Source organism: Brassica oleracea, chromosome C4 (genome assembly GCF_000695525.1).
Source record: "Brassica oleracea var. oleracea cultivar TO1000 chromosome C4, BOL, whole genome shotgun sequence".
In the NCBI taxonomy this organism is placed as follows: domain Eukaryota; kingdom Viridiplantae; phylum Streptophyta; class Magnoliopsida; order Brassicales; family Brassicaceae; genus Brassica; species Brassica oleracea.
Genome location: NC_027751.1, coordinates 50,297,339 through 50,315,715, shown reverse-complemented (window position 1 = coordinate 50,315,715; position 18,377 = coordinate 50,297,339). Strand labels below are relative to the sequence as shown.

Genomic DNA, 18,377 nt, shown 5'->3' with positions numbered 1-18,377 from the left:
CTCTATTATAGAGTTACTCTAGTTTAGAGTAAAAAATAGAATAAGTTATGGGAGGTGAATTTAAATTAATTTTTATTTGGTGTCAACTTATGCACAGCAGATGAAACCCAAACTGAATTAAAGGGAAAGAATATGTGTCATCAAGATTCTTATTTCACACTTTAAGAATCACGTGCAAGCATTTCTTTCGTGATCTTTCATGTGACAACTCTTGCTTTCACTCATCCATCAACCTTGATGTCACATGCAACTACTACTCATAATCCAAAATGGATTATCCAACAACTACCACATCCAACAACTACCACATGCATAACTACCATGGCTTCCTCATCTTGTAAACGCCAATGAAACATAAACATTCCACTGTTATCTAGCAACCAGGTACTACAACAAAATCATTAAACTCTACTCTGACAAAGAGCTTTATATCAGACATCAACCATTGTCTGTAACAACATGATAATTCAAAATTCAAAATTCAAAAGGGATTGTCAATTTGTGATCAATCCCCCCAACAACATGGACTCTTTAGTTATAAGACAGAGATAACCATATTTATCACAAGGATGTCCGCTTGGCAGCATCCAAGGTATTGCATAGTAACATGGCAATGGTCATGGGTCCGACTCCTCCAGGTACAGGAGTGATCGCTGAGGCTACACCTAACGCTTCCTCGTAGCATACATCCCCAACAAGACGATAACCTTGCTCACAGCTACTATCCTGCCAATACCCAAGAACAAACATTTGGTCTCTTTATTTAGGCTCTAACCTAAGGTTTTCTGTAGCAGAATTAGTTTTTTTTCTTACCTCAACAGGACATGTTCCGACATCGATGACAACTGCTCCAGGCTTCAGCCAGCTTCCACGTACCAGATTAGGCACACCCGCGGCTGCAACCACAATATCAGCTTCCTTGGTAATGTGCTCTGGATCCTTTGAAAATGCATGCACCGTGCTTACTGTAGCGTCATACCTCTACCCAATAATGTCAGCAAAGACATATAAATGCTCAAGCATAAGAACCTTATTGTAGTAACTACAAAAAGCCTAATAATACCTGCAATAGTAAAGACATTGGCAGGCCAACGATGTTGCTTCTTCCAATCACCACAGCGTTTTTTCCTGCTAGCTCAACACCCGCTCTGATCAACAACTCCACACAGCCCTTAGGGGTGCAAGATACGAACAGCGGCTCCCTCCCTCTCATCGCAAGATTCCCCATGTTCAATGGATGAAACCCATCAACATCTTTCTCCAACCTCACCATATTCAATATCTTTGCTTCATCAAGATGCTGCACACAATATACTTCATTACATGATAGTTGAAAATAACAGTTAAAAAGATTCTCAATGGCATAACATATGAACTAATCTTTGATACCAACAACAATATATAACACACAAAAGCAATGTGAAACACACCTGGGGCAAAGGAAGCTGCACGAGAACGCCGTGAATAGATGTGTCTTCATTGAATTTTTTTAATACACTGATTATTTCTCCTTCTGTACAGTCCTCAGGCAACTCAGCCAAAACAGATTTAATACCAGTTTCTTCGCAAGCTTTAATCTTGTTCCGCACATAAGTCTGGGAGTCTCTTTGTTCGCCGACCAACACAACCGCAAGACCAGGGACTTTGCCAACATCGTTTTTCATCTTCCACACTTCACTAACAATCTTCGTTCTGATCTCCTCTGCAATAGCTTTGCCATCAATCACCACAGTTTTATGTTCACCCTCTGTAGTAAACAGAGAACAAAAGGTGTACAACTAAGATTGCAGAAGTCAATGCACTACACTAGAGGAGGGAGAGGGAGAGTTACCGAAGGCAACAGGGGATGGAGGATGAGAGTAAGGAACCCAATTTTCAGGCAAGTCAAGAGACACAAGAGGAGGAGAGGCTAAGATGGAGCTTAAGCAGTGCACTTCCCTCGTCGTTAAACGAATAGTCTTGTTATGCGCCAAGGCCAAAGCTTTCCTCGCGATTAATAACATGCTCGAAAACGAAAAGTAGCAGTAGTCACTGAATCAAATGAAAAGAAAAAAAAAACACCATTGAAAGAAAACTAATTAGAACAAATAGACAAGACAAGAGAATCTTACACAGATAATGCTTAAAACAAGGCATATGAACATAAAGGTTTAATCTTTAATGATTTGATCTTTTTAACTCATCTCCTTCGTTACATTCACACAAACAGACAAGACAAGAGAATCTTAGACAGAGAAGCATTAAACAATGCATATGAAACATAAAGGCTCAATCTTTTGATGACTCGATCGTCTTAACTCATCTCCTTCGTTACATCCACATAAACAAATAATACAGCGCAGATTAAACCCACAAAAAAAAAAAGTGAGAGACTTTAAGAGAACTGTCATATGCTTACACAATCAATTCTCTTTAGTACGGAGGAGTGGGAGGAAGAGAGATTACCAAGTGTATAAGCTGTCAATGGCGTTGACGGTGGTGACGAATGTCGCTAGGCCTGCTCGGAGTTTTTGGATTTACCGGCGAGACTATTAAAAACGAACTAAAAAATAATAATAGTAATATTCACCACACGTGTGAAAAGTACACGTGTCGTGATCGGGAGATAGATCGTGCAAGTGGGTTGGGATAATCAAACGGCATAGACAGTTCCACACGTGCGAGGAAAGTGTTGGGTGTGTCTCTCTCTCTCTTCCTTCTTCAAACACGCAAGGGGGGAAAGGGATGATGCGATCAGGGGCATAGTGGCAGCACTTGAGTGTTGTATCGAGGAGATAAAACGCCGTCGTTTTAGGGATCCAATGCGGTTCGTAATTTGAAAAAAGGCATTGATTGATTGAAATCTAAATCGGAAAAAAAAACATGAAAGGCGGAGGAGGAGGAGGTGGAGGGAAGCGGCGGTGGAAAGTTCTGGTTATAGGAGTAATGGTTCTTGTGATCCTATCAATGCTGGTTCCTCTAGCTTTCTTGCTCGGCCTTCACAACAGCTTCCACTCTCCTGGTAATCTCTCTCTTCTTTCTCTCTTCGATCTCTGTTTTTCAGATCTATTCTCATCTCTCTACGTTTATTTTTTTGCTCCAGGCCTCGTCGTCACTCTCCAACCATCTACTCCTGTAAGCATTGCGTTTTCTAATTTTTTGATTTTTTTTATTTTGGTTCTAAGTTCTAACTAACTTTCTTTGGATTCAGTATGAGAGCTTTAGCAGAATCAATGCTACTAAACATTCACAGGTAAATTGTTAAACACACTCTCTGTCGTTTTGATTGGTTTCAAAATCGTTTAGCTTGCTTTTCTTGATCTTCCTTGCAGAGAGATGTATCCGATAGAGTTGATCAGGTTCTTCAAAAACTCAACCCAGTGCTGCTTCCAAAGGTTGGTTCTTTATAGTGTCTTCATGAAAAAAAAAATGAGTGAATTTGATTTAATTTATTTGACTGTGTTATGTGTCTGGAAAGTTGAAATACATACATTCATGAATTAGGTTGCTTCATGTATTCATGATATGGTTAATTAAAGTTTTTTTATTTTCCTCTTGTTTCACATGCGCTAGAAAAGGGACATAAACGGTGGTTCCAGAGATATGAATAAGACAAGCATCAGTGGTTCTAAGAAGAAAGGTTCACTTTCTAAAAATTCCTCCCCCGGTGTTATATTTTTGATTCTGATCTCTCAATTGATCTGCAGGAGTACCAGTGTCTCCAGCTGTTGTTGCCAACCCAAGCCCTGCAAATGTATTAAGTGGTTTCTGTAGTATACATTTTTTTTGGTTACTATCACCAATTCGTCTTAAAGTTTTATTCTGTGAACAGAAAACAAAAATTGAAGTCTCGTACAAAGGTGTTCACCGGGCGGTAGTTAGTGTTGATGAAAGTCAGAGAACTTGCCAAGTGAAATACGGGAGCTACTGTCTCTGGAGGGAGGAAAATAAGGAACCGATGAAAGATGCTAAGGTGAAGCACATGAAGGACCTGCTGTTTGTGGCTAGAGCGTACTACCCAAGTATTGCTAAAATGCCTTCTCAAAGCAAGTTGACTCGGGATATGAAACAGAACATCCAAGAGTTTGAGCGTATTCTCAGTGAAAGTTCAGCTGATGGTGACCTTCCACCACAGTAAGACCCTTACCAGTTTGGGGGTATGTGTAGATCCTCTGCTAATTTCCTTAAATCTTACTTATTGTGCGTCTCTTTCAACTGTTCCACCAGGGTTGATAAAAAGTTTGAGAAGATGGAAGGTGTAATTTCAAAGGCCAAGTCTTTTCCGGTTGACTGTAACAATGTTGACAAGAAACTGAGACAGATCCTGGATTTGACTGAGGATGAAGCAAGTTTCCACATGAAGCAGAGTGTGTTCCTCTACCAGCTTGCAGTGCAGACGATGCCTAAGAGTCTTCATTGCTTGTCAATGAGGCTAACTGTGGAACATTTCAAGTCGGCTTCAGTTGATATTGAGGATAGTGAGAAGTTTTCAGATCCCTCGTTGCTTCACTTTGTTATCATCTCCGATAATATTCTTGCATCTTCCGTTGTGATCAACTCAACGGTTGTACACGCAAGGGTATGTGTTAAATCCAGCTTACTTTACTGAGGTCATAGGAGCCCTTATATCTAATTCTTGGTTGATTGTTGATGTTTCAGGAAAGTAAAAACTTTGTTTTCCATGTACTGACAGACGAGCAGAACTACTTTGCGATGAAACAATGGTTCATCAGGAATCCCTGCAAACAAGCAGCTATTCAAGTATTGAACATTGAGAAAATGGAGGTTGATCATTCTGATATGAAACTGTCTTTGCCTACAGAGTTCCGTGTCTCCTTCCCAAGTGGTGACAATAGAACAGACTACTTATCAATTTTCTCTCGATCTCACTATCTTCTTCCAAAAATATTTCGAAAGTTGAGAAAGGTTGTGGTTCTGGATCATGACGTTGTAGTCCAGCGAGACTTGTCTCCCCTTTGGGATCTTGATATGGATGGGAAAGTGAACGGCGCAGTGAAGTCGTGCTCTGTGAGATTGGGTCAGATAAAGAGTCTCAAGAGAGGAAGTTTTGATGCTAATGCTTGTCTCTGGATGTCTGGATTGAATGTCATTAATCTTGCTAGATGGAGGGAGCTGGGAGTTTCAGAAACATACCAGAAATTTTACAAACAGGTCAGTTTTCTGAAAAAAAAACTGAAAGAGAAATTGTGTGATTCGTTATGCTTATTTCTTGTTTTGGGTGTGTGGCAGATGAGTGGTGGAGATGAGCCAAGAGAGGCAATTGCAGTGAAAGCAAGCTTGCTTACGTTTCAAGACAAAGTTTATGCTCTTGACGACAAATGGGCTCTATCGGGGCTTGGTTATGACTACTATATCAAACCCCAAACGATAAAGAACGCAGCGACTTTGCACTACAATGGGAACATGAAGCCGTGGCTAGAGATGGGAATCCCACAGTACAAAAGCTATTGGAGAAAGCATCTGAATAGGGAAGATGGATTCTTGAGTGACTGTAACGTGAATCCTTGACGAGAGAGAGAGAGTAAGTAGAAGAAATTACACGGGGACAATGCTGTAGAAGCAAGTCACACACGCAAAGAAAAAGATTTAGAGTGGCATCTCATTTTTTTTGTGGGGGGTAAATAAACCCGAATGCATTGCAGAAGAAATGCTGAGGGGGTGAAGAAGCTAGCAAAAGTGGGTTATAAAATGATTTTTTTAAGAGAATGTGATGAAGATGATTGCAAAATCAGCTTTGATATTATGATTTTGAAAAGAAACTTGGATGTTGTATATGATTTTTGGTAAAGAGAGGTGTGACATCATTCTTTTACTCACGTTATTTTCCATTTGTCGTTGTGTAAGTTTTTTTTCATTATTAACAATGTAGAAGACGATAAGAATGATATCTATTACTCCTTCCGTTTTATAAAGTTACAAATTCTATAAAAAAAATTTATTTTTAAAAGTTCTATTTTTTACATTTTCAATGAATGTTTTATTAACTAATTGCAAACTTTAAAAAACTTAATTGCATTTATTGAATTTTTATTGGTTTAAAATTATGGAAAAATAATCACTAAAAATATGCAAATTTAATATGTTTTATTAAAATGTGTGAAAAATCTAAAGTATGTAACATTTTGAAACGGAAGTAGTACGTACCAGGTTACATAGATTTGCTCAAACAACTACATTCACTTATAGCATATATATATCTAATGTATTATTCCTATAACGGATTTGAGTTTTATTTTATTCATATTCTATTTTGAAGTAAAAAATGAAACAACTAACAATAAAATAAATACATTATTCCATTTATAAACTGGCTTCATTTTTTACTTTGTTATATGAAAATAGAATAGAATTGAAGCATTTCAAATTTCAAAGAATGAAAAGTTGATTAGAGCTAAAGATGCTCTTAATACCCATTTGATAATGACGGACTATGTAGTAGGATGCAAAATGATCATATAATACAAAACACACACACTAAGGTACAGCTACTAAGGTGAGGAATCAGATTTGGTAGGAGAAACAACGTAGGTTGTATTCACACCAATATACACTATACATGAAAGCAAAGAGAAACATATATTGTTCCAAGTTCAGAACGTAGTTATCAATCACTTCACTTGGTGAAAAGTGGGACGTGTCTTTCTTACCTCTAGGTCGTAATCACTTTTTGTGGGCATATGACGCATAAACCGCAATCTTTTTGTTTATAAACAAACGATAGATAACGAAATGAATACAAAAATGTAAGAGAGATGTCAACGTAAGTGGGACATTTTGTTATAACAATGGACGTAGGAAAAATATCACAAGGAAAATATTATATTAAACTTTTAAAATAAAATAATTGGTGGAATTTTGTTGGGATGGCTTTGTCTTCTCTCTTCCACCGCTGATCGCTTCTCAGCCACATAATTTTATTCTCAAGCTTTGATTATTCATCATACATCATATTAAAACCAAGGATTGGTTCAAAACTCGATTTCTTAACTCGTTTCTATGTCATGTCCTTGTTTCAAACTTTAAAATTGCTTTTTGTTTATTTATATATATTTGAACTTTGCTTTCCACCCGTTCTTATCCTCCCACTAGATTATGTTTTTCACTTGGCTCAAAATGTCCATGGTAATTATTCAAAGCTTGATAATATATATATATATATATAATATATTAATGAAACATAATTGGTCTTATCGAGCCAATAACCAGGTTTGGGGATTTGGAACATGCTACAAGTTGATCCACATAGAGAAGATATATCATATATTACTTTGGCCTATGGGTTCAAATTTTCGAGAATAATGCGTTAATCCAGCAGAAATCCTTATTAATGCAAAAAGTTGGAAGTATATTTCATATAGAAACTCGTCTTTTCATTGTAAAAAGATGCACTCGAAATGGCGATGGATTATGGCCCGTAGGTTTTTCATGGTATAGATTCTTTTCCTTTTCTTTTGAGACAATAATATTCTCTATCAGTGATCATAACAAAAATGTACACACAAATATAGAGAGAAAGATTGTACAAATGTATGACGTGTAAATAATATTTTTCTATAAATTATAAAAACGTATATAGAAGAGAAAATAAGATGCATGAAAGAATCGTTAATAAATGATGATAAAAACATTTTTTAAACATTTTTTTTTAAATTTGCCTTGAACAATTAGTTAGTTTATCAATATTTAAAAACGCCATGCAGTTACCAACAATATACAGTATATATATTAATCGGTTCATTTGGTAAAGTTCTCTAAAATATCGACCAAATGAATTAGAAAAACTAGAGTTAGTGATGAATTATTTTCTTTTATATATAACAAGAACTTTAGATTAAATATTAGCATAATCTACGTGAAACCATACGTTATTTTGTAGGGACAAAATACAAGGTTTCTAAATGATATTTTGCTGGAGTTTAGGTGAGATTAAAGCTGGTACAATTAATAATATTTGATTATTGCAAGGAATCAATTAATTTACATAAATATATATTTTTAAACAAGTACCTAAATTTGCGACTAGTAGATATCTTATAGTAATAGACTGACAACGATATCTCTCTAGTGGACAACAAGAAGATGACACCATTTTTTTCATTTAAGCATCACATTCTTTCTCACTTTCTACAATAGTATTTATAAACACGCAACGACCTCTTCTCATTTGTCCAACAAACAAAGATCAACTCATCTACTCCAACAACAATCATCAGAACTCACCAAACGAAAACAAGACAAAAACAAAGAAAATAGATGACAAAAGTTCACCCAAAGTTCCCAAACACTTGCGAGGAGAGCTTGTGCGATAGTAAAGCAGCAGCCGTTTTAACGGTGTGGAAGAAGTCCCTTCTCTTCAACTGTGATGGATTCACAGTTTACAACTCTAGTGGAGATCTTGTCTTTAGGGTTGACAATTACATGAACTCTACTAAAGACAAGATCGTCCTTATGGACGCTTCCGGCTTACCTCTCCTCTCCATCCGCCGCAAGGTACATGTTCTCTCTTTGTTTCTATATTCCGTTTGATAACCTAAGTCTTGAACGATATATTCTTGTTATTTTAATCATCCAAAATGGTCAACTATTATAACATGATAGATCCACATGATGAATCTTTACCATGTTTGTTTTTTCAAAGTATATATAACCATATTATTATGAAACTAATCTTGAATTTTCCTTTCTAAATTTATGTATTTAGAAACTGAGCCTGGGAGATTGCTGGATGGTGTACGATGGAGAAACACAAAGAGACCCAATATTCACAGCGAGAAAAAACGTTAGTATAATGACAAACCGGAGGAGCTTGGCGTGGGTTAGCACCAAGAAGACATTACTATACGAGATAGAAGGATCATTCGGCCAAAGAAGCTGCAAAATATTGGACGAGAGGATGAACAAGAAGAAAGCAGCTGAGATCAAGAGGAAAGAGGCAATGGTCGGAGGAGTTGCATTTGGAAAAGATGTTTTTAAACTTATAGTTGAATCGGAGATGGAGCCTCGTGTGGCCATGGCATTTACCATCATTCTCGACCAAATGTTTAGATATTGAATTTTCTTTTTTAAGCTTTGTAAGTAATATTAGTTCTTTGTTATTGTGTAATTTATGCATGTGTTTTTCTTATATGTTACACAAGAACGAGCCAAGTTTTGGTGTCAGTTTTTTTTCTTCGCCTTGATAGTACATAAGTTCGGTCAATTATTGATGCAACTTTTGTGGGACGGTTCAGCAAAAGGAGTCGTCGTTGAGGCTGGTGATAAGCCTGCTATTTGTCGGTTATGAAAGTTTGATGTTGAGTACAAAGAAAACAAAACAAAAACAAGAAGTTTAATGTTTTACCTATATACCGCAAATGTATAAAACAACTCGTTACAAAGCAATTCCAAATTATCAATGGATATGCTATAAACTTTTATGTTCCCTTCTAGCTACACTTTACTATTGTCTAATGTCAACATTTATGTCTGAAAATAAATTACAAATATTGTGCACATGTGAGGTACATTCAGATCGTACTTATCAGTCAACGCTTTGTCTAAATCCTGATGATTCTCTTGTTTTCTGTTTCAGTCTCTCATCTTATTTGATTCAGATTCTCTCTATCTCTTGTTTTGCAGATTCACGGAGAGATTCGTGGATAATTTTCTTGGTTCCAGAGCTTTGATGAATGCTAACCTCCATGTTGCTGCTGACATCGCTAATGTAAGTCACTCTGATTCACACGATTTGGTATACCTAATCGATCGCTAGATGTTATTATGTATGTTATTATGAATTTGTGACTAGTTCAGCTACGTTCAGTACTTGAACTCTTGTTGCCCACAACTCTTTATGTCTGAAGAGAAGCTTTTGAAGGCTAAAGAGGAGCTTCTGATGGCTGAAGAAGCCAGATTGGAGGCTGAAGAAAATGCCAAAAAAGACAAGGAAAGAAAGAAAGCAGAGAAGTTGGCGAGGAAAGAAAGGAGGATTGACACAGAAATTAGCATCTCTCCAACGCAACCAGAAACTCTGGCTATGTTCCACCTTACTGAAGAAGACTCAATTTAGACGCACTATCCTCTGTCTTTACACGCACTCGATCATTTACTATCCCTCGGGATTTTATGTTTGATTTGATAACTCTTCATCTCATTATCTAGAGTAAAAAACTTACCTTATAGAAAGAAATTCTTTTATTGCAACTATTTTGTAAATTTCTTCAGCGTCGTATATAACCAAATCAAACCGAAACATCACAGTCAACCAAACCGAACCGAAAATCAAGCAAATAATTAGAGAGGTTTTTTTGTTATGGGAAATCATTGGGCCTAACTAGATCCACCGTATGGACCAGTGAGTTAAATAGCCCAAACCAAAGTGCTATCTTACAAAAACCAAATTGAACATTAATTTATCGGTTTACTTGCTTACATAAAGTAATGACTTCAACTTCTCCAAAGTAAGTGCGTCTCTTGGGAATTAATAATGCCACGTCTCTCGATATTAACGTCCACATTTACATTATTACTGTCGGTCGATACCTATGATAGAACATGATCAAGGCTGGAAGCCTGGAACCATATACAACCAGAAAATAGTCTAGGTAATTTGTTGATATATTTTTTTTTTAGGTTAAGAAGTTCCATGTGGTTCTCCCTCATGGGTAGATCGGGTTTCACTAGGCAAAAACTTAATCTTAAAAACCTTCAGGTAGTGAGAATCAGAAGGCAGCATTTTATAACCGTTACATGTATACTTCTTGAGTGTCTTTTGTTTTAATAGAGATCCTTGTTGGCGGATATAAACGAATATATTTTGATAGAAGCTGGAATGATCATATCAAATGTTAAGTTAACTATTCTGGATGGCCTTGCTTCGATGCTTGTTAATGCGTGTAAGTTATAATGATTATTTTCCATCATGCAAAATTTAGATTTTCGGTCTTAATTATAATGTGTCTATAAAACTGAAAACAAATAAGTCACACAGTTTAAGCCACCATTTGGTACTTACTTGGGTTCACTTTAAGAAAAATATCAATTTCAGTCGAAAACTGAGTTTGATTGGTAACTGAAGAAACATTATTCTTTTGGTACAGGCTTAGCTGGAGTCCGAGGTTGAAACTTTGTGTAATCATGGGGCACAGACATATTCTTGGTTGATCAAGCCTGGAACCATGTTCACCCAGATAAGAGTCTAGATTTTATACATCACATTTTCATTCATAGGAATCGATCTTTCAACCTCGTTGTCCATTCATAGAGATTAATATCCAACTTTTGTATGAGCTATTGGGTCGATAATGCAGCTTCTTTTAGGTTTAGATGTTCCATGTGGTGGTAATTGGTAAATGGGGTTCACTTGGCTAAAGTAGAATCTTGGTAAGTAGATACCCACATGTAATGAGAACTGGGAGGACATATATCCTCTCTTTAAGTTCAGATTAATATAATTATCCTCCATTGTTGTTATTATCAAGAAACGTCAGGTGCACTGGATTCATTAAGTTCTCTAGTGTAACCTTGTCTCATAGTGATGTTTTCATGATCTAGTTCATATTGCACGAGCTTGATGACAAGTTTCCTTCTGAAGAAGTGAGAGACATCTGAACCAGCTACTTCAGGCGTTCAAGTTCCTGAAGCCAACACAGAAGATTGTGTAGAAAGTAGAAAGATAAGCTACTTCACTAGAAACCCCACTTTTTATATGAACTGAAATTCCAAGTTTGCTAAACCCTTTTAGCGTTTTGCTTTTGCTCCTATTGCTTCTGGGCATCTGATCAACTTCCAGCTCGGCTACCAACATTTCATGCAAGGTAATTCGGATCTGATTTAGTTTTGCTCACTACTTCAGAAAGTGAATATAGAAACCCCCATGCAGTGTTATCTTCAATTATTTTGTAAAGAAGTTGGATACATATATTGTTCGTGGCCCATGGCATGCATGATGCATGTGTGTGACCGGTTACTGACACTCTCACTCTTCTTCTTCTGGCTGGGATGGGTTGGATCGTGAGGAATAATTCTGGTGATGCCATGTTACACAGTAGAAGAGCTTTCAATGGAGTGCCTTCCCTGCTTGAGGCTAAGCGGCTGGGTCTGATTTGGGCAGTGGAGAGTATGGTGTCTCATCGAGTGCCTAATGTGAGTTTTGAGATAGAAGCTTCAGAATTAGTGGGGTCTTTAAACAGACCAAACGCTTGGCCGGCGTTTCGTGCGTATAGTATGGAGATAACGGAAGTTCTGAGGAAGGTAACCGATTGGAAGGTGGATCTTGTGACGAGCGAAACGAGCGAAAGTGCTTTCTTGATTGCTAGGAGTGTAACGAAGGAGAGGAGACTTCATTCGTATGTAGCCCAAGGTAGTCCATTTAGGTTACGTGAAGTGCTCGACGAGGAAGTTTTGAGGAGTCTTTCATAACAGGATGAAACTTAAGGTGGGAGAATATTTGAAGTGCTGTTGCTGTTGGGAGGTTCGTGTTTTAGGCACTGATCCTCTTCGGTTTACTTTGAACAATTCTTTTTGATAAAATCTTTGAACCTAACTAACGTTTGATAATTAGATAAATGTGTCCAAAACCACAGAAGGGCATCAAAGAAAAGCAAACAAACGTTTGATAATTAGATAAATGTGTCCAAAACCTAATAACAAACTTTAACAGTAGATAAAAAAATAGGAACCTAAATTAGTTACGTTTAAGTTTGAACAGAAAATGAAATGCTATTGAACCTTAGGAATATAGCATTCAGCCTCTTCATTTTTTTCTTTTTGTTTTTAAGTTTGGACCTGAAGGAGATTGTGACAGTCTTTAAACACTTGGAAGTTTCTAGGATGTATTCCACCAATTCTTTCTCTTCTATTCTTCCTCCATAGTCTATCAGTTCAAACTTCTCCAGACTTGATGACAAGCATTCTGGACGAGGGAACCGTAGCATCCATGAAGCAGAGGCGTCAGGAGGTTCATCGGTTAAACTCTGAGAATTAAGAATTACTTGCAGCCGTGAGAATTTGATGGTGCTAGCTACAATAAGAATTTTCATTAGTTAAGAGGATACTTACATAGTCAACAGTAAATTTTTTTAGTTTAGGAGTATTCCGAAGAAAAAAAATGAGTGAATCCATCCAGTCTGAGTTGCATGGTGATATGGTACACTGTATCAGCTGTGGGAATTCGATGGTGCTACAATACACAGCCTGCAATGATGAAGAAAAGACATAAGTAGATGCAACAATGGGATCAAAGATCGATAGGAGAGAGTTACCAATTCATCTGTCAAATCCAACTCAAGAGACGTGACTGCATAAGCAGATTTTAACAACTTGCATGTATCATGGAAACTCTGACCACTAATAGAAGCATTCAGGAGACAAGGCATACTCTTGATCGACCAAGAGTCTCCTGAATGGTCACCAATGTAAAAGTGTTTTAATGCAGGAGTATCCACAACTAAAGACCTACCGGGATCTACTACATCATTCTCATCTGGTGACATGGCATTAAAATACACTAAGACCCGTAAAGAAGGCACTTTTACAGTGAACTTGGCAACGTTGTCATCCTCTTTACGCATCACAGACAGTAACTCAAGAACTGGGCAGCTAGATAAGAGCGCATCAAGAGAAGCCTCGTCTTTATACACCACATAGTAAAGTTCGAGTTTTTCCAGGGATGGGAGGCAAGAAGAAGTAGGAAAATCCACGAGAATCTTGTGGGAGAGTTTTAGATGCAAGAGAGTTTTGCATGTGTTAAGCCTCTTAGGCAATCTGGTTGGATCTAAGGACCATTGTAGCGTGAAAAATAGCTCTCTCACGCCACGATTAACAGCGTTTTCAACCCACTTTCCGACATCAGCATCAGTAGGACAACGTCGACCTAGTTGGATAGACAAGTTATGTAGGACAGGTGCTTTGTGCAATTCCATTGACTTGTTAAGAAACCACCAAACACTTATTTTGCTTTTGCTTTCTTGGTACGCAAGTATGGGCAGCATCGTCCAGACAAAACGCCATCGCTTAGACAGAATCATGGTAGAAATAGCATCTTTTGTCGGGATAGACGAAAGTATCCTCACAAGTAAATCATCCGGCAAGGCACTGATCCTATCTTCACAACCTATCTCTTCAACTCTACCACCACGATTTTCGGCAATTTCTGCCATCTTCGACAGATTAAACCCTAGGAGAATCGGCAGTTGATTGATTCGGTGAAAAAAAAGAAGAACAAATCTTCTCTTGATTCATACGGTCGTCCTGATCAGATATATATATATATATATATATATATAACTTTAGTATTTCCTTTTTAGTCTCTAATAAATATAAATATAGTATTTCCTTTTTAGTCTCTAATAAATATAAAAAATATATATATATATATTGTATATTTATTCATTAGGCTTTATATTAATACGTAACTAGTCCCATATACATATAAGCTTATCCATCCCCCAATAAAAACGAAAAAGGAAACTACAAAAATCGATATACAACCCGTCGGCCATATATGACCAAAGACTAAAATTAAGTTTTGGTCCTTGTTTTGGTTCAATGGTATAAGAAAAACTATTTACTAATTTGAATACTAAATAACCCTTGTTGGTTGCTCATGGGTTTAAGCAACGAAGTCAGACAATAACTGAGCCACACACAAAAGAAGATTTTCGTTTCTATGAAATAAACGTTAGAATATTAAGAGGCAAATTCAAGTATGGGAATGTTTATGACATTGTATACCTTTTCAAACGGATGAGTAAAGAAAAACAACGTTTAAAATGATGCTTCTTGCTCCACAAACATGGACCATCATGACTTTCAACGTCTCCATGAATATGTTTTGCATGGTTCTGATTTGGTTTGAACAAAAACCATCATGATTGCTCCACAAACACGGACCATCATGATTTTAATATTGATATTTATTAAAGATTTTTTTTCTGCTCAAATTTTTTTTTGATCATTTATATCTTCTTATAATAAAAACTTTGAATCACTGATAACAAAATTTTTCATTGTGTGATGTTTATTAGTTTTTGCTATTTATAATTGGGCAATTGTCAATAATAGCACCTTTTGAGTTTTTGTCTCAAAAATAACACTAGAAGGAGAAAGTCACAAAAATGAAATTCATTAAAGGATAAAATATTCATAATACCCTTGGTTTAAAATTTAATAAACAAACAAAAATAAATAAAAACAAATAAAATAAAAATAAAAAATGAAAAAAATAATTTTTTTTTTATAGTTTCAGATTATATGTTTTCAGATTCGAAATTTTTTATAATTTTTTTTTCTGAAATTTGTTTTTCAAATTTTTTTTTTTATTTTTTTTTTCAAATTTTCTTTTTATAATTCAAAAATACTTTTTGAAACTGTTTTTTCAATTTTTATTTTCAATTTTTTAGTATTTATTTTTTATTTTATAAAATTTTAAACTCTAATTCCAAAACTCCACCCCTTAATTCTAAACCCTAAGGTTTTGATTAATTAACTCAAGGAGTATAAGTGTATATTTACTTCTTTAATGAAACATATTTTTGTGACTTTGAGCCTTGAGTGCTAGTTTGGGAACAAAAACTTGGTTTGGTGATATCCTAGTTTTTTTCTCTTTATAATTTAAAACAAAAAAATCAATGCAAAATTTAAAATTTAACTATTAAGTCGTCAATATTTGTTCATAACTTTTATCAAAAAAAAATGTTCAAATAAAATTTTAAAATTAAAATATTTGTGTATTTAATATGGTATATAGTTAATTTTAACGATATTAATATATACATATATATATATATATATATATATATATATATATATATATATTGACTGGTTTTCTTCATAAGGAGTGTCGTAGGACTTCCTTAGGAAACGTGAAAGGAGCAGTACTAATAGTTGGTCAAAGTTCTTGAGAGTATAGGGATAAATTCTTCACCAAGTAAAAACAACTATATCTTAACCAATTACACACTAGATAGTTGAATAACAGAAAACCAGTCAATACATTATTACTCATGTGACTATCTATTGTATAATGGAGAAGATCATACATTATTACTCATCTACGACGTATAATGTTTGGTCGATGTATTGTATTTTATTAATTTTGTATATGGCTGTCTGTTGAAACATTCGCACACATTGTTTTGCTTTGCATAATTTCAAAAGAAGGGATAAAAGATTGAAGTAGTAAATTTTTTTTTTTTTTTTTGCATGTTCTATAATATATTACATAGATCCATCCCAACTGGGGCCGAGAATTAAGTGGAAATCAGGAGAGAGAGAGGAAAAGAAAAACAATTTATATTACTAGCTAGGCCATTGTTTATTACCAAACCAAACTGAGATTGGCGTTTGGAAACCCTAAATACCTTTGAAATTATGTTATTGATTTTTAAGGGAACTATACAGGTTATATTCCTATCAATCGAAGATGGCGGGCGCGATTGTCTAGTTCTTCTGTCCTTGCATCACCGAATCAAGAAAGCTGATTTCATTGAACGATTCAACGAAAAGCTTTGTAATAAAGCAGCTAGAGAACTAGAATTGAAAATCTCCAAAATTATAGATGTGATCGGAGGCTTTATTTTTTTTTTCATTTGTGAGGCATGAGGTTCAGAATGAGACATTTGCTTCGTTCGCATACATCATATGTGAATATAGAGATCAAGAGCATATATCTCTTTGTCAAATAAGTTCTCTTGAATTTTTTTTTTTATGTTTGAATATTGAAAGACAAGAGAATGACTTGAATGATAACTTGTTATTTACTTCGTATTACGTTACATCATATATATACTTCACGATCCTAATATCTTCTCATATCTGCTTGGACTTATCTATAACAGTATGTTCTTATCTCTTATATAGATTCGGATCTAGAACCCTCTAGATCCTAACACTCCCCCTCAAGTTGGAGCGTGTAAATCGCACACGCCAAACTTGGACAACAAGTAACTAAATGCAGAACTTCCCAACGCCTTTGTTAATATATCATCCAGTTGCTCAGTCGTCCTCACATGTCTCGTAGCAATGAGCTTAGCTTTAACTCCATCTCTTACACTATGGCAGTTCTTTTCAACGCGTTTAGTACGCTCATGGAACACTGGGTTTGCTGCAATGTAAATGGCTGACTTGCTGTCACAGAACAAGTCCATAGGTGCATTGTGCTGAACTCCAAGGTCTGCTAACAGCCTCTTCAACCACTGAAGTTCCTTCAAGGCGTCTGACATAGCCCTATACTCTGCCTTCGCCGACGAATGCGACACTGTGTCCTGCTTCTTCGTCTTCCAGGCTATCGGTGAGGTTCCCAACATCACCATATATGCAGATAGAGATCTTCTAGTTCGCGGACATGAGGCCCAATCGGAGTCACAGTATGCTTGTATATGCAAGTCACAATCTGCTTTCAACATTATACCTTGACCCGGAGAACCTTTGAGATATCTTATAACTCTCATTGCTGTGTCCCAATGTGCTTCCCTTGGCGCATGCATAACCTGAGAAAGAACATGAACTGAATAACACAAGTCTGGTCTAGTGATTGTCAAGTACACCAGGCGTCTAACCACTCTCCGAAACTGCGCTGGATTCTTACACAACGGACTCTTATTTCTCAGAAGTTGATGATTCACTTCCATTGGTGTGGCCACCGGCTTGCTCCCCAACAGACCAGCTTCATTGATAATATCCAATGCATATTTTCTTTGAGACAGATACATTCCCAAAGGTCCTCTTGCAAATCTCTATGCCAAGAAAGTACTTCGCCTTACCAAGATCCTTCATGTGAAAAATCTCACTCAACTTCTTCTTGAACTTTTTGATCAGTTCAAGATCATTCCGTGCCACAATTAAGTCATCCACATAGACCAGAACTCTTATACTCTTCTCTCCCTTCACGTAATAGAACAATGAATAATCCTCATAAGACTGCACAAATCCAAGCCTCTCAAGCGCCTTTGATAACTTATCAAACCAACACCTTGGCGCCTGTTTTAACCCGTACAAGGACTTTCGCAGCTTACAAACCTTGTTCGGATCATCTGACTGAAATCCCGGTGGCAATCTCATGTACACTTCTTTTTCCAAGTCTCCGTGCAAGAACGCGTTGTGAACATCCATTTGATGCACCTCCCAGTTCTTTGCTGCAGCAACTTCCAGCAGTGTGCGCACGGTATCCATCTTTGCAACAGGTGCGAAGGTCTCTTCATAATCTTCTCCTTCAGTTTGCTGGTTGCCACAACAAACCAGTCTCGCTTTGTATCTTTCTATTGTTCCATCCGCATTGTACTTAATAGTGAACACCCATTTGCATCCTATAGCTTTCTTTCCTGCAGGAAGGTCAACCACATCCCATGTCCTGCTAAGCTCAAGCGCAGTTACTTCTCCTTTCACTGCTTTGTTCCATC

At 36.4% G+C, this 18,377-nt stretch overlaps 5 protein-coding genes across 6 annotated transcripts in view; 2 read left to right on the top strand and 3 right to left on the bottom strand.

Annotated features, from left to right (window-relative positions):
• Positions 1 to 338: 338 nt before the first annotated feature.
• On the bottom strand, positions 339 to 2,527 carry LOC106342604 (bifunctional protein FolD 1, mitochondrial). 2 transcript variants are annotated; one of them, XM_013781580.1, is made up of 6 exons: positions 2,446 to 2,527; positions 1,832 to 2,031; positions 1,431 to 1,702; positions 1,064 to 1,300; positions 814 to 981; positions 339 to 726 (listed from the first exon to the last, which is right to left on the bottom strand). In XM_013781580.1, exons 2-6 carry the CDS (start codon positions 2,001 to 2,003, stop codon positions 562 to 564), a joined length of 1,014 nt encoding a protein of 337 aa, XP_013637034.1. In that variant the 5' UTR covers positions 2,004 to 2,031; positions 2,446 to 2,527; the 3' UTR covers positions 339 to 561. The 2 variants fall into 2 exon arrangements, with proteins under 2 accessions (XP_013637034.1, XP_013637033.1); XM_013781579.1 differs by having other exon boundaries at positions 402 to 726; positions 1,431 to 1,747.
• A 132-nt stretch (positions 2,528 to 2,659) lies between these two features.
• On the top strand, positions 2,660 to 5,597 carry LOC106342603 (probable galacturonosyltransferase 7). The gene is made up of 10 exons (XM_013781578.1): positions 2,660 to 3,001; positions 3,083 to 3,114; positions 3,191 to 3,232; positions 3,312 to 3,374; positions 3,553 to 3,619; positions 3,687 to 3,733; positions 3,812 to 4,113; positions 4,207 to 4,558; positions 4,639 to 5,151; positions 5,230 to 5,597. Exons 1-10 carry the CDS (start codon positions 2,863 to 2,865, stop codon positions 5,506 to 5,508), a joined length of 1,836 nt encoding a protein of 611 aa, XP_013637032.1. The 5' UTR covers positions 2,660 to 2,862; the 3' UTR covers positions 5,509 to 5,597.
• Positions 5,598 to 8,138: 2,541 nt separating this feature from the next.
• On the top strand, positions 8,139 to 9,148 carry LOC106340569 (protein LURP-one-related 8). Its single transcript, XM_013779424.1, has 2 exons — positions 8,139 to 8,490; positions 8,702 to 9,148. Exons 1-2 carry the CDS (start codon positions 8,254 to 8,256, stop codon positions 9,050 to 9,052), a joined length of 588 nt encoding a protein of 195 aa, XP_013634878.1. The 5' UTR covers positions 8,139 to 8,253; the 3' UTR covers positions 9,053 to 9,148.
• Positions 9,149 to 12,674: 3,526 nt separating this feature from the next.
• Positions 12,675 to 14,187, bottom strand: LOC106339161 (putative FBD-associated F-box protein At1g05080). The gene is made up of 3 exons (XM_013777962.1): positions 13,242 to 14,187; positions 13,039 to 13,173; positions 12,675 to 12,953 (listed from the first exon to the last, which is right to left on the bottom strand). The coding sequence occupies exons 1-3, from the start codon at positions 14,136 to 14,138 to the stop codon at positions 12,675 to 12,677; spliced, it is 1,311 nt and encodes a 436-aa protein (XP_013633416.1). The 5' UTR covers positions 14,139 to 14,187.
• A 2,690-nt stretch (positions 14,188 to 16,877) lies between these two features.
• The window catches only part of LOC106339160, an 8,493-nt gene continuing 6,993 nt past the window's right edge, over positions 16,878 to 18,377 (bottom strand). The window contains exons 5-6 of the mRNA XM_013777961.1: positions 17,689 to 18,362; positions 16,878 to 17,468 (exon numbers count right to left, since the gene is read on the bottom strand). Of these exons, the coding sequence (XP_013633415.1) occupies positions 16,878 to 17,468; positions 17,689 to 18,362 (1,265 nt within the window). The remainder of the gene's footprint in view (positions 17,469 to 17,688; positions 18,363 to 18,377) is intronic.

Bases quoted from the DNA above. Each gene is read 5' to 3' on its own strand.
- LOC106342604 (XM_013781579.1), bottom strand. From the start codon at position 2,003: ATGTTATTAATCGCGAGGAAAGCTTTGGCCTTGGCGCATAACAAGACT. The intron at 1,748-1,831 runs GTAACTCTCCCT...TGTTTACTACAG, and splicing joins TCCATCCCCTGTTGCCTTCG to AGGGTGAACATAAAACTGTG. The intron at 1,301-1,430 runs GTGTGTTTCACA...TATTGTGTGCAG, and splicing joins TGCAGCTTCCTTTGCCCCAG to CATCTTGATGAAGCAAAGAT.
- LOC106342603 (XM_013781578.1), top strand. From the start codon at position 2,863: ATGAAAGGCGGAGGAGGAGGAGGTGGAGGGAAGCGGCGGTGGAAAGTT. The intron at 3,233-3,311 runs GTAAATTGTTAA...TCTTCCTTGCAG, and splicing joins ATGCTACTAAACATTCACAG to AGAGATGTATCCGATAGAGT. The intron at 3,620-3,686 runs GTTCACTTTCTA...ATTGATCTGCAG, and splicing joins CAGTGGTTCTAAGAAGAAAG to GAGTACCAGTGTCTCCAGCT.
- LOC106340569 (XM_013779424.1), top strand. From the start codon at position 8,254: ATGACAAAAGTTCACCCAAAGTTCCCAAACACTTGCGAGGAGAGCTTG. The intron at 8,491-8,701 runs GTACATGTTCTC...TTATGTATTTAG, and splicing joins TCCTCTCCATCCGCCGCAAG to AAACTGAGCCTGGGAGATTG.
- LOC106339161 (XM_013777962.1), bottom strand. From the start codon at position 14,138: ATGGCAGAAATTGCCGAAAATCGTGGTGGTAGAGTTGAAGAGATAGGT. The intron at 13,174-13,241 runs GTAACTCTCTCC...TCATCATTGCAG, and splicing joins TGGATTTGACAGATGAATTG to GCTGTGTATTGTAGCACCAT. The intron at 12,954-13,038 runs GTAAGTATCCTC...CTTAATTCTCAG, and splicing joins AAAAATTTACTGTTGACTAT to AGTTTAACCGATGAACCTCC.